At 53.5% G+C, this 13,032-nt stretch overlaps 1 protein-coding gene across 1 annotated transcript; it reads right to left on the reverse strand.

Moving 5' to 3' along the window:
- Positions 1-99: 99 nt before the first annotated feature.
- FDFT1 (farnesyl-diphosphate farnesyltransferase 1) lies at positions 100-12,235 on the reverse strand. Its single transcript, XM_033056024.2, has 8 exons — positions 12,059-12,235; positions 10,663-10,760; positions 6,261-6,444; positions 4,260-4,388; positions 3,748-3,939; positions 3,014-3,190; positions 2,675-2,827; positions 100-1,697 (listed from the first exon to the last, which is right to left on the reverse strand). The coding sequence occupies exons 1-8, from the start codon at positions 12,158-12,160 to the stop codon at positions 1,482-1,484; spliced, it is 1,251 nt and encodes a 416-aa protein (XP_032911915.1). The 5' UTR covers positions 12,161-12,235; the 3' UTR covers positions 100-1,481.
- Positions 12,236-13,032: the final 797 nt, after the last annotated feature.

Genomic DNA, 13,032 nt, shown 5'->3' on the forward strand with positions numbered 1-13,032 from the left:
AGAGTTGGAGCACTGGAATTTCATCAGCTGAGGGGTTGTAATTTGTGGGTAAATTAGAAATGACAGCTGAAAAAAAAAAACCAAAAAAGATGATCCAGCACTTTTTTTTTTTTTCCCAAAGAAAACTTTTAATTTCAACAAGACAGGAAGCTGCACAAAGAGAGCTACCTCGAGTTTCTTTAGAACAACAGCTTAGAACTATCTACACCAGGAACAGTGGAGTAGGGCTTCTCCTTCTGAGTAACAGCCTGGCCACAAGGGCTTGGCCTTGCAAAGGCCACACTCTGCACCTGGTACCTCTGTCCTGGACCAGGACATGGGCTCTCCTTCCCTTCACAACAGCAAAGCAGCATTTGAAGGGGGTGGGTAGGGACCTTGAAAACACCAATCCACCCCAGGAGAACAGGACTTGCCTTTAGAGTGTTGTTTCCTACTCTAAGTCCAGCCTGAAGACAGCACTGGGAGCCTCTTGCAGCTCACAGATCAGTGTGACCCAAAGCCAGAGCCAAGTGTGCCAGGGAATCCTGCCCTGGTCACCCCCTCGGTGGCTCCAGCCTTCCCAGCTCATGGCAGGGATCACTCCTGCACTCCAGGGTGACCAATGCCCCCCTAAAAAAGCCTCCCATGAGGGACAGCAGGGTGCCAACCCTCACTCATCCCCTGGGGCTGAGTCAGTGCAGAGCCCAGAGCCTGCAGTGGGGTCAGGGTTATGAGCTCAGGGCTGTGCTGGCAGCTCCCTCCTCATTTTAACCCTGCTGAAACAAGAGCTGTGTCCCTGCAGAGGCCCATCTGTCCCTGGGCAGGGAGCTGCACAGCTGTCTCTCAGCTGGGGGCTCATTCAGGTGGACAGAGTACCTCACCTCCCATATACTGAACATTAAAAGGGCTCATTTCAGCATCCTTCAGCACAACAGAAATGTGGTTATGGCCTCTGCCTGTTTCCAGGCTGCAGGATGTCAATCACTGAGGGCCAGAAATGGCCAGAGATTTTTTTCCCTGCAGAAGGAAGCAGCATCCTTCCAGCACGGAGCAGGCACCCCAGGCTAAGAAAGGGAGGCAAAACCCTCAAGGTTTTGCTCAGTTCTGAGCTGGAGAGATGCCTCAAATCTCAAGGAAGAAAAGAAACAACTTGAGTTTCCATTTCAAACCATCCTAACAAAAAAAAAAACCACCAAAAAAACAAAAACCACCAAAAAATATTCAGGTAACCAGGAAAGATGGGGGGGCAAAAAAAAATACTCAACCCCAAACACTAAGACTCCAATCAGCATTTGCAGCCATCCAAGCAGACAGCAAGGGTGGTGAGGATGGAGTCCAGCAGTTCCACACTGTCACACTGAGGCTGCAGCTCCCCAGTGTCCCATCCCTGTCACCATCCCAGCGCCCAGGGCTGGGCCACCCCCACGGCGAGGGGACAGGAGCCTCCTGTCCCTCCCACCCATCTGCCACCACCACGTGTCCCCCCACCCGGACTGTCCCCTTCAGTTGTCCTGCACGTACTCCTCGGTGGCCTTGGAGAGGGTGCTGAGGTACTGCCAGCTCAGGGCTGCCAGGAGCATGGCACAGGACAGGTAGATGGGGGAGTAGTGGTGGCGGGAGGCCATGGGGCTGCTGGGCAGGCTCAGGGCGCGGATGGAGGCGATCACCTGCTGCGTCTTGTTGGACGAGGGGTCCGTGCTCGGGATCTTCTGGTAGATCTGAAGGAGGGGAGAGGAGGAGGTTGAAGTTTTAAGGGTTAAGAGTGAGCCTGGTGGTGGAGGGAGAGCTGGATGGGCTCAGGGTCATCTCCCTTGGGAAGTGGAGGGCAGCCCGTGATGGGACATGGACCACAGGGCCTTGGACACCATCCCTCAACCCCCTGTGGTGTTACTGGGACCAGTGGTGTTACTGGGACCAGGGGCTCTCACCCTGCAATCCCCACTCACTGCTCCTGCCTGGCAACACCCACCTTCTGTGGCATTTGGGGTTTTCTTCCTCTGAGTTACTCATCTGCAGGAGTCTGAGCAAGGTGGGCACAAGCAGAGACCCTCTCCTGGGTTAAAGCCCTGCAGTGTCACTGTGCCCTGCCATGGATCAGCCAGCTCACAAGGGCAGCTCTAACACCTCCTGTTTTGGGGTCTCCCTGCTGCAGAAGTGTATTTATTTAATAGCCCTCACTGGAATTGGGGGTTGGGGAAGGGAGTGGGTTTTTTTTCTCATGAAACCACCCACCAGTTGACTCTCCATGTGAACTTTTAATCTCCACAGGACCCTGAAGTCAGGAGGAAATCCTAAGGTTCCCCCTGAGGCTCCTTGCACCCCTCCTCACCTCTCTCAGCCACTCCTGGTGCCTCAGACCCTTCTCCAGCTCCACTCCCTGCTCTGGACACGCTCCAGCCCCTCAATGTCTGATATTGTGAGTGGCCCAGAATTGGGACAAGGGGACAGGCACTGCCCTGGTCCTGCTGGACACATTGCTGCTCCAGGCTCCACCCCAACACAGACACAGACCAAGAGCACACTCAAGGGAACACATCAAGCACAGCTTGGTCCAGACCAAAACCCCATCAGTGTCACAACTCCCCACCACCAAGCCAAGGATAAAATTAACAGAACCCCTGTGTATCCCCAATTCCACCCCAAGAACAGGGACAGGAACAGCCAGAAATGACTCAAAGCCAACTGCTGAGCCTACCTCTTCCACATACTGGTACATGATGGCTTTGACAGCTTGTATGTTGGTGGCATCCATCATGAGGGTGACAGCCTGGCCCTTGCGGATCTTCACCACCCCCCTGAACACCTGCTGGTTGTTGTAGCAGGCAGCCAGCGTGGCTATGGCCATCACCTGGGCACAGACAGGACAATCAGCACTGCAAGGGACATGCCAAGGGATCACCTCACCCACAGTGACATCCATGGAGTGCAGCCACAATCTCAACAACAGCAGAAGCGGCAGGAACCAAGGAACAACCAAAAAGCAACAACCTAGAACCTCTAACCACCTGAGGAACCAGCTGGAGGCTCAGCTCACCTGGGGGATAGCACAGAAGTTGAAGACACTTTGGTTTTTGAGGCGGGACAGGTAGGTGAGGACGTCAGGGACGTGGTGCAGGGCGTTGGTGATGAGCTCATTGAGGCACTGCACGGCCACGTCGATGTTCTCGGGCTTGGCAAGGTCTGAGAGCTTCTTGGCATACCTGCTCCAAACCTGAACACCAAGAGAGGTGTTTGTGAGCTGGAGGGGGGCACTGATGTCATCAGAGAGGCACCAGGGCTGGGAGAGCAACAAGAACCCCCAAAAAAAACCCCACACCACAGCCCTGGAGCATCACTAGGATAAAGAAAAGCAGCAAGGGCTGGAGATGTGACAGTGGACACAAAGAGATGGTAAAGGAGGAGGGTGCAACTCATCTCCACATCTTTCCTAGGGAGGGCAAGGAAAAGGTGAGTCACACATGGAGAAATGCCCTGTGAGACAGCTGAGCCACAGGGAGAAAAATTTTTGGACATCATGCCAGGCAGAGACAGAGCTGATCCTGCTTTTGGGAGCAGACCAGGTACACTCCTGGGATCTCAGCCAGTCTTATCCTCCCTCATTCCTAGAGAAAACCTAGCAGAGAGGAGAAAAAGCTGCCTAAGTGGTTCTTGGCAGTGTGTTGTGACATCACCTTGTCCCCACATCTGTACCCAGAGAGCTGCAGACAGATGTCAGCCAGCTGTCATCAGAGTTGTTATTACCAAGCAATTTTTGAGGTTTTTCCTCACCTCTCTGGGCCAGAACTCCCTTCCCTCCAGCTGGTCCTCCAGATAATCACGGATGATGTTGGTTTTCTGTAGGAAGAGGCCCATGGAGTTTGCCAGATCTGTGTCCTGCCCCACGATGGAATCTTCCAGCTCTGATGCAGAGAAGAGCCGGGAAAGGCCAATCCCCACCAGCCCAGCAACGTAGTGACAATACTGCCAAGGTGGGAAAGGAGGGGGAAAAAAAAACAAGATCAAAGGAGCAGTTACAAAGAGCTGCCTGCTTGCCACAAAGCAATCAACAGTTCATTTGATGCAAGTTCTCATGGCCCTCCCTGGGATGCCTCAAACACCTTTTCCCAACCAGGATGCTCTGTCTCTTCTTTCCATAGAGACAAGGCAGACCCCACCTGAAACTGCTAAAAAACCTGTGGATGTGGCACCTGGGGACAAGATTCTGTGGTGGAATGATTAGAGGGCTTTTCCAACCTTAACTCCACTATCCCACTCAGGCTTAGTCCATTCCTCTGTCTCACCTTATCCCACTCATGCTGAGAATCCACCTTTTTTTCCAAGAACTCTGCCATCCCAACACCCATCTTGTGGCAAATATCTGAAATCACATCCTGGTAGACCTTGGACAGGTTTCTGAACTCCATGGAGATCTGCAGTATGGGTAAAAACAGAAATAGAGTGTTCAGGAAGGAAAAAAAAACCAGCAGAGCTCAATATTTATTAAAAAAATATCAGAAAAATATTGTTTACCAGGCTCTAATCCTGTCCTGGCTGGAGATCTGGGACAACCCCCCCAACCTGAGCAGTTTCAAGGTCCTTGGAGCTCAGGCTCAGCCTGCTCCCAGTCTAAACTGGATGGTGTCTGGCAGGAGATCAGACACAGCAAAATCTTTGGGAAGGCTCTGTGGCCTTGGACTGGTATCATCTGGGAGCTGCAGGACAAAACTGACTGCACTTGGTGCACTGAGCTGTTTTCCTCTGTAATTTGAGAGCATTCCAACACACCAGCCATGGGAAAAGACCCACAGGAGGTTTCTGGTGCTCTGTTCTCCCCAGCCCTCTCCAGCTCTGGCTTCACAGCACATATTTGGCACAACTGGAAAGGCATCAAGCAGTGAGGGAAGTGTGAAATCCTTCTACTGCATGTTCAGTAACATGATCATGGAATCATAGAGTGGGTTGGGTTGGAAGGGACCTTGAAAATCTTCCAATTCCAAACCTCCTGCAGTGTCTCCATCACTCTCACATTGAAAAAAAAAATTTTAAAGTGCATCCTCCTTTCCCCAAAACTGTGGAGCATCATGTTTTACTGTGCTAAGTTTTATTCTGCAGCCAGCCCAGGGTTTGTGTGCAATAAGGGTTTGCCTGTAAAATCAATATAAAATCAATATAAAATCAATGTAAAATCAATGAAAAATCAATATAAAATCAATGTATCCACTGTGGTTCTGTCTCTGTGGCTTCAGCCCCCTACACAGAGGAGCACAGCCTGCAAATGCACCTCTAGGAAATGTTATTGGAAGTTTTTTTTACTGTAAGGGTGGTGAGGCAGTGGCAGAGGATGCCCAGAGATGCTGTGAATGCCCCCTAAAAAATTCAGGGTCAGGTTGGATGGGGCTTGGAGCAACCTGATTTAGTGGAAGGTGTTCCTGCCCATGGAATGAGCTTTATGGTCCCTCCCAACCCAACAATTCCATGGGTCTACAATTCTATGATTATTAAAATCATACCTGAGCATGGACTGCCTGAAATAAATAACATACACACCAAGAGAGAGCAGCAAAGTGCCACAAACACCTTCTCAGAAGCTCCTCTAAAGCCAAGCCACTGACATACTCTATCCCTACACACCCAGAATTACAACACACATCCCCTACAACACAGTCACCTCAAACCTGAGTATCCAAACTCACAACACACCTCAGTTCTCCAAACAACCACCCCATTCCCACTGCTAGGGAAAGCCTGAAAAGGGTAGAATAAATTAAAACTGGTAAAAAGTTGAACAAAAGAGAAAATGAGATGCTCCTCACCAGAACTATTATCTTTTTTTCTTAAACAGAGCAAAGAAAAAACCCTAAAAAATCAACTCAATAATTTAAAAATCAATAAAATATTGTTACTAGTAACAATGAGGGTGTTTTTTGTCTTATATCATGGAATTATGGAATGGTTTGGATGGGAAGGGACCTTAAAGCTCATCCCATTCCACCCCCTGCCATGGGCACTATGCACTGTGCTGGGTAACAACCCCAAATCTCTCTCCACAAGACAATGGTCATCTGCTCTTCCAGCAGAGGAGGCTAAAAGCCACTTTCCAGGGCTGGCACTTTCCCACAGCCAGATCCCCTCTGGCTCACAGCATTGCACAATGTTTGGGATTCTCATCCCAGCTTGGCACCCAGCCCCACAGGCTTGGAGCCCTTGGGAAAAGCTGTAGGACTGAACAAGCTGTGCAGGCACCACGTGGACACAAACAGGCACCCAGAGGTGCCACAAGGAGCAAGGAGGAGCTGCCTTACCGTGGGGAAATCTTCCAGCACCTGCCGGTCCTTCTCCTTGCTCTCGGTGTACTTCCAGTCTGGCTGGTAGAGATGGGAGTGGAACTCGTGCAGCATGGGCACCTTGACATCCAAGGGGATGCTCATGTCATCCTCTACAGTGTCCAGGGCACGGAGAACTAGGTAGAATATACAGACTGCATGTCTGGGAGGGGAGAAAAGTAATTTCACGATTATAAGCTGCACGTTACAATACAGAGTGTGATAAAAGGTATCTGTTCTATCACCATCTGTTGAGGGTGGGGGCAGTGATCCTGATCTCCCTGGGAGATATTCTGCTAATGGGCCATCCATTGAAACCAGGCAGGGCATTGTTCTTTATCTTTTCACAACCCATCCTTCCTCCAGCCAGTCATTTTCTGCTCATGGCCATTGAGTCCCACTGTGGCACTGATAAAATTACTGCATCCCATTGGGAGTTGCTCCAGCCAGGGGCAAGAGCCCAACATTTCTTACCAAGATAAAAACAGAGGGTTTGGGACACTAAGGGAGCCCCTTTCTCCACTGGACTCCAGAGGAAAACCGGATTTCTCCACATCCCCACTGGAGCTCCGGAGGGAAACTGCACCTTGTACAGGAGCACTGCTCCAACTGAGCCACATCTGTCACTGCAGGAGGATGCAGCCACCATGGGATGGGACTGCTGCCAACACCCTGCCTGACGGGTGTCAGGCTGTACTCTGACTGTGTCAGGGTTTGGGGTTTGTTTCTTTGTAGTGCTGTATTTCTATTTTAATTTCCCTAGTAAAGAACTGTTATTCCTAATTCCCACATCTTTGCCTGAGAGCCCCTTGATTTCAAAATTACAATAATTTGGAGGGAGGGGGTTTACATTCTCCATTTCAAAGAGAAGCTCCTGCCTTTCTCAGCAGACACCTGTCCTCCAAACTAAAACAGCAACTTTTCATTCTTTGTCCATATATAAGCCACACCTGATTATAAGCTGCACTTTGGGTTTGGACCAAAATTTTAGTCAAAATGGTGCGGTTTATAATGGTGAAATTACTGTAACCACAGAGCCTTCAGCAGCTGCAATTTGAGCCCAACATGTCACACACTGGCACTGCCAGGTCCTTGGTGCCTTTGGAATGCACCAGCCAGGTAAGGAAATCCAGGGTTTTCCCTCATGAGGGTAGAACTACAGAATTATTTTGGGCTTTATGAGATGTGTGTCAGGCTCTGTGAGCTCCCTGAGCAGGGAAGATCCAACCCTGCAAGCAGGGTCAGCACTCACCTGGACCCAGAGGAAACAGCCCGAGGTCAGCTTATTGGGAAAAGCAAATATAAAATAGGAAATGGGGAAAAAAAAATCACTTCCCCTTCTCTGCACACCTTTTATCCTGTAGGAGGGGAATACAGGGGTCACACTGTGCAACAGGAATATTAGGACTGGCAGGAAGAGCCAAACCACCCTGTATTTTGTATCTCCAGGAACAAGACACTGAAGGCAGCCCATGTGCCCCTGTTGGAGAGCCACCTCCCCTCCTGCTCCCACCACCCCTGCCTTCCCTATCCCTGCCTCTGCCATCCCTGCCTCCCCTTTTCTGCAGCTGAAGCAAAAAAACCAAAAACAAACCAAGTCCTGATGGTAAGAAATGCTGTTTGCAACTCCAGGATTTATATAAAATAATCCTAGATCTCCATGAACACATGGATATATGCCAAGGAGATGAGGCATTTATTAATTGTTTAATAAATTGAAAGTAGCTTGGTCTGCTTAAATGCTAATTACCAGGTGACAGTGCTGTACTCCTGGAACAACAATGTGCAAGCAGTGATTAAGGATACAGGGAAAACTGACTTGCTCTCAGAGCTAATACTGTTAAATATGGCTTCTTTTTCCTTGATTAGAAGGGTATTTAACACCCCTGTCAAACCACATGAGCAGCTCTCTCGTGCTCCTGGTGCTTTGCATGACTGAGTTTTTCCATTCCAGCCGGGCTGCAAACGTTCATCCAACAGGATGCAAGTGCCCAAGGCTCCAACCCCCTTCCAGGAGCCACCCAGAAAGGCAGAGCAGACCCTGGAATGCCATCCCAGAGGCATCTCTCACAGGGGAAGAGCCCAGGGAAGAGCCAGCAGTAATTCCAGAGACCAGCACACTTATTTAACCCAAATTCTGCATCCAGATCTTACCTGCCTCCCTAACTTCTATCACATACTAAATTGGCAATTTTGGCAAAGCAAAGGAAGAAATTTTTTGTTGTGAGAAATTCTTGGCTGTGGCACAGGTTGTCCAGAAAGGTGGTGGATGCCCCATCTCTGGAGACATTTAATGTCAGGCTGGACAGGGCACAAATGGAAGCACCCATTTCCAAAGAACAAATTTGGATCTTCCAGAGCTCAGGTTCCAGCCCTGTCCTGGGTGCAGAGATCTCCTTTCTCCTTGTCATGATGCAGCCTCTGCTGAACCTTCAGGAACAGATCCTGAAGAGTTCCAGAGGTGGGCAGGACCATGGAACTGGCAGCAGAGAGCCAGGAGCATCCCTCTTGCCCTCTCCATCACCAGGAGAGGAGCTCTGAGCTCAGATCATAACTCTTTTCCACCACCAGCAGTTATGATGCTGTTGGCTCAGCCATGCATGAAATGCAGTTTTGAGCCTCCCACCTTCCCAGAAAACGCCCTAACCATGGAGCAATGAGCTGGACAGGGCTCTGGCCAGCAAAACAGGTGGTTTATGGGGCCAAAAAAAACAAGAAACGAGGAACCAGACATTTCAGCTCAACTACCAATACCCTGTCTGCCCAGGGAAGCGCTGCTCCATGCACTCCTCCAGAAGTTCCCCATTTTCCAGAACCCTTTTGGGAGGTTTGTCTGTAACCAAAGGGGCTCAGCTGAACTCCCTGATGGGGTCAACATCAATGCAAGCACTTTTTAAATTCAGTAAAATTAATTCCTTCTGCAAGGCTGCTGCTCTGCCTGTTTCTCTGTCCTCCCTATTTTGTATTTCCCTTGTTTGTCCCCACATTCTTCAGTGGAGCTCCTGGTTTTTGAACATGAGTCTCTCCTGATGCACTGCTGAGCCAGCTGTAATCCAACCACCATCCCTGCCCAAGTGTGGGTTGCAAAGATCAGGAAGAGCATTTTTAAGATGCCAGGCAGAAGTTTCTGTAGCCTGAAGGGTGATCCTGATCCCAGCAGGCTGTAGGGCAAGGATTACAGGACAAACAAGACAAAGAAACTGCAGGAAGTTCGAGGCAAGCACAGGGTAGACTCATTGCTTACAGGTTTCAGAGTGTTTTCTTAATTTTTTTAAAATTCCTGCACAGAAAAAGCATGGAAAATAAAAAGCTTAATTCTTGGCCCCACTCGTACTTTTCCATGCAATTCCAGCCAAACCACTGAACTTCTCTGCCTTTCCTGTCAGCCAGGCTGCAAACAACATTTCATCAACGCTGGACACAGCTATGGGGCACCATCCAAAATGCCAAACCAGGGCTCAGAAACCCCACAGATCACCCAGTGTCTGGAGTGGTGCCTGTAATGCTCAGCAGAGCTATCTGATGTGTCTGGAACAACTTCCAGAACCCCTCAATTTGATCATCAACTCACCTTGGGATTAACTGGGGATTTAAAAACTGAAATCAGTAATTGTCAGATAAATATAAGGAATTATATAGAGAATAATTACATGGCATGAGGTCCCCTGGACAGCTGAGCTTTACATCCTCTGTTGCTATTCCCATCTAAAGCTTTTCTGCACAGGGCAGCAAAATCTGCACAGCAAAAAATGAGTGTGCAACAAACTCCCTGTGACAACTGAGCACGTTTAGGGGCAGCTGCCTCCAAAAGCAGCTCCCAGGCTCTTGGTCAGCCCCAGGTTTTTCTTCACCTCCTCCCTCCAGCCTTTGTCCAGTGCCAGCGTTGGCACTGCCAGGACACATTCCCAGGGTGGCACAGAGGGCACAGAGCCAGCCCCTGTGTTTAACAGCCTGCTGGCCAGCAGGCTCAGCCCACAGACCCAGTTTGGGGGGAGGGATGAGATGCAGAAAGGGGGATGTGGCACAGCCAGCCGGGACGTGAAAAGCCCCACGTCCTGCTGCACGGGGTGGGGCTGAGCTGAGCGAGTCCAGGCAGCTCCTGATGGGAGAGGGAGCGTGTTCCCAACAGCTGAACTGGAGAAAAATGGTGTTTGGGCAGCTCTGCTGTTGGGGGGCATCACACCCACCAGCTCATGGGGAAACCTGAAACTGGGGGGAGGGTCACTGCACACTCTAAGTGTTGGGGTGGAATTGTACACAACACCTCCCAGGGAGGAGAATCACCCCCACCATCCCACCCCCTCCCGAGCATCCCCAGTGCCGGGGTCACCACCCCAGAGCCGGGGGGTCCCCGCAGCCCCTCCCCGCACCCCCTGCTCACCGCAGCTCTCCGTCCAGAGCCTGGATGACGGCGGCGAAGCTGCGGCTGGTCTGGTTGAGGTAGCGGTAGCAGGTGCGGAGGCCGCATCCCAGCGAGTCCTGCGGGCACAGCGGGGCACAGCGGGGTTGGAGCCGGGGGGCGGCGGGCGGCTGGTACAGCTGGTACAGCTGGTGCTGGCACTGCTGCTGCTGTCGCTGCTGTCCCCGCCGCCTGCCCGCTGCCCGAGGGGCGTTCCGCGGCGGGGACACGGTCAGTGCCCGCCGCAGCACGGACACGGACACGGCCCGGCAGCCGGCCGCCATGGGGGCGGCGGGGGGCTGCGGCCGCTCCGCCCCGCTCCGCCCCGGCCCCAAACCCGCCCCTGGACCCGCCCCGGCCCGGCCCCGCCACCGCGGCCGGAGATGCTGCCATGTACGGACAGCGATGGCCGGGGGTGAGAGCAGGGTACGGCACCGAGCAGGGCAAAGGGATGCTCGGAGCCGGCGGGATGCGTGTAGGTACGGGCACGCGTGGGAAGCGTGAAGACGGTGGGATGCTCGGAGTTAGTGGGATACCAACACTGAGCAATGCAAGGGATGCTCGGTGCCGGTGGAATGCCAGGAAGCCGTGGGATGCCCGGAGCCGGTGGGATGCTAGCGGGGTACCGGCACCGAGCAATGCAGGGATGCTTGGAACCGGTGGGATGCACCAATGCACAGGATGCCCGGAACCCGTGGAATACCCGGAACCGGTGGGATGCTCGCGGGGTACCGGCCCCGAGCAATGCAAGAATGCCCGGAGCCGGTGGGATGCCCGGAGCCGGTGGGATGCTCACGGGGTACCGGCCCCGAGCAATGCAGGGATGCCCGGAGCCGGTGGAATGCCCCGAGCCGGTGGGATGCTCGCAGGGTACCACCAATCCAATAGGATGCCTGGAGCCGGTGGGATGCCCGGAGCCGGTGGGATGCTCGCAGGGTACCAGCAATGCAATAGGATGCCCGGAGCCGGTGGGATGCCCGGAGCCGGTGGGATGCCCGCAGGGTACCAGCAATGCAATAGGATGCCCGGAGCCGGTGGGATGCCCGGAGCCGGTGGGATGCTCGCAGGGTACCAGCAATGCAATAGGATGCCCGGAGCCGGTGGGATGCCCGGAGCCGGTGGGATGCTCGCAGGGTACCAGCAATGCAATAGGATGCCCCGAACCGGTGCAACCGGGAAGCACCGAGGTACACACAAGGCGCACAAAGCCAGGCGTGTCCTAGACACGCTGGGTGGTCACCCATAGCAACACCGTACCCGCGCCCGGACATGACAGTGCCCCCCCACTCCTCCTCCTCCTCCTCCCGTGTCCCTCTCCCCACCGGGAGCACCGAGCACCAGCGCATCCCACCGCCCGCGCATATCCCTCGCCGCTCACCGTGTCCATCCGCGGCATGACGGCGCGGTAGCCGCCCATCTTGAAGCGCAGCAGGTTGTAGATGTCCTCGGGGTGGCCCAGCCATTTCCGCAGCAGCTCCATGGGGGCCGCGCTCAGACCCCACCGCCGCCGCCGCGCGCTCCCGCCGCCCCCCCCACCCGCCGCTTAACCGGGCACGGGCGGGGCCGCGCCAGCCCCGCCCCGCAGCCAATCACAGCGCTCGGCGCATCGCTCGGTGGGGCGGGCGCGGCGCTGATTGGCCAAGGCGCGCTCGCACCAGGGCAGCGCCAACCAATAGGGAGGCGGCGCGGCTGGTGTGACGGCCGGGGGCGGGCGCTGATTGGCGGAGGCGCGCGTCGGCACAGGCGGAGCGGGAAGGAGTCGGCGGCCCCGAACCCCCTCGTGTGAGCGTGAGGGGAGCGGCGCCGCCATGGAGGCACGGGAGGGCTGGGGTGGGAAAGGAGCTTGAAGACCTTCCAGTTCCAACCTCCTGCCATGGGAAGGGACACCTTTCACTCCCGGAGGTTGGTCCAAGTGCCGTCCAACCTGGCCTTGGATAGTTGCAAGGATGGAGCGTATCTGGGAATGCCATCCCCACACCCCACCTCACAGGAAAGAATTCCTTCCCAGTGTCCCAGTTTGAAGCCATTCCCTGTGTCCTGTCCTCCATGCCTTGTCCCTAGTCCCTGTCCAGCTCTCCTGGAGCCCCTTTAGGCGCTGGATTCTTCTCCTCTCCAGGTGAACAGCCACAGCTCTGAGCCCTCAGAGCAGCTCCACGGCCTCCTCTGCATTTGCTTCAACAGCCCAGATCCTTCCTGTGCTGAGAGCCCAACACAGCTCCATCCTCACCCTTCAAAGTGCAAGATTCACCTTTTGGGCTTCTCTTTTGCAAGTGGATTTCTTCCAGAAGTTGGGCTTTGAGCCTCATGGTGGGTCCCTTCCAACTCAGGATATTCTCTGAATCTTTGTTTAGG

This window comes from Catharus ustulatus, chromosome 3 (genome assembly GCF_009819885.2).
Source record: "Catharus ustulatus isolate bCatUst1 chromosome 3, bCatUst1.pri.v2, whole genome shotgun sequence".
Classification (NCBI taxonomy): domain Eukaryota; kingdom Metazoa; phylum Chordata; class Aves; order Passeriformes; family Turdidae; genus Catharus; species Catharus ustulatus.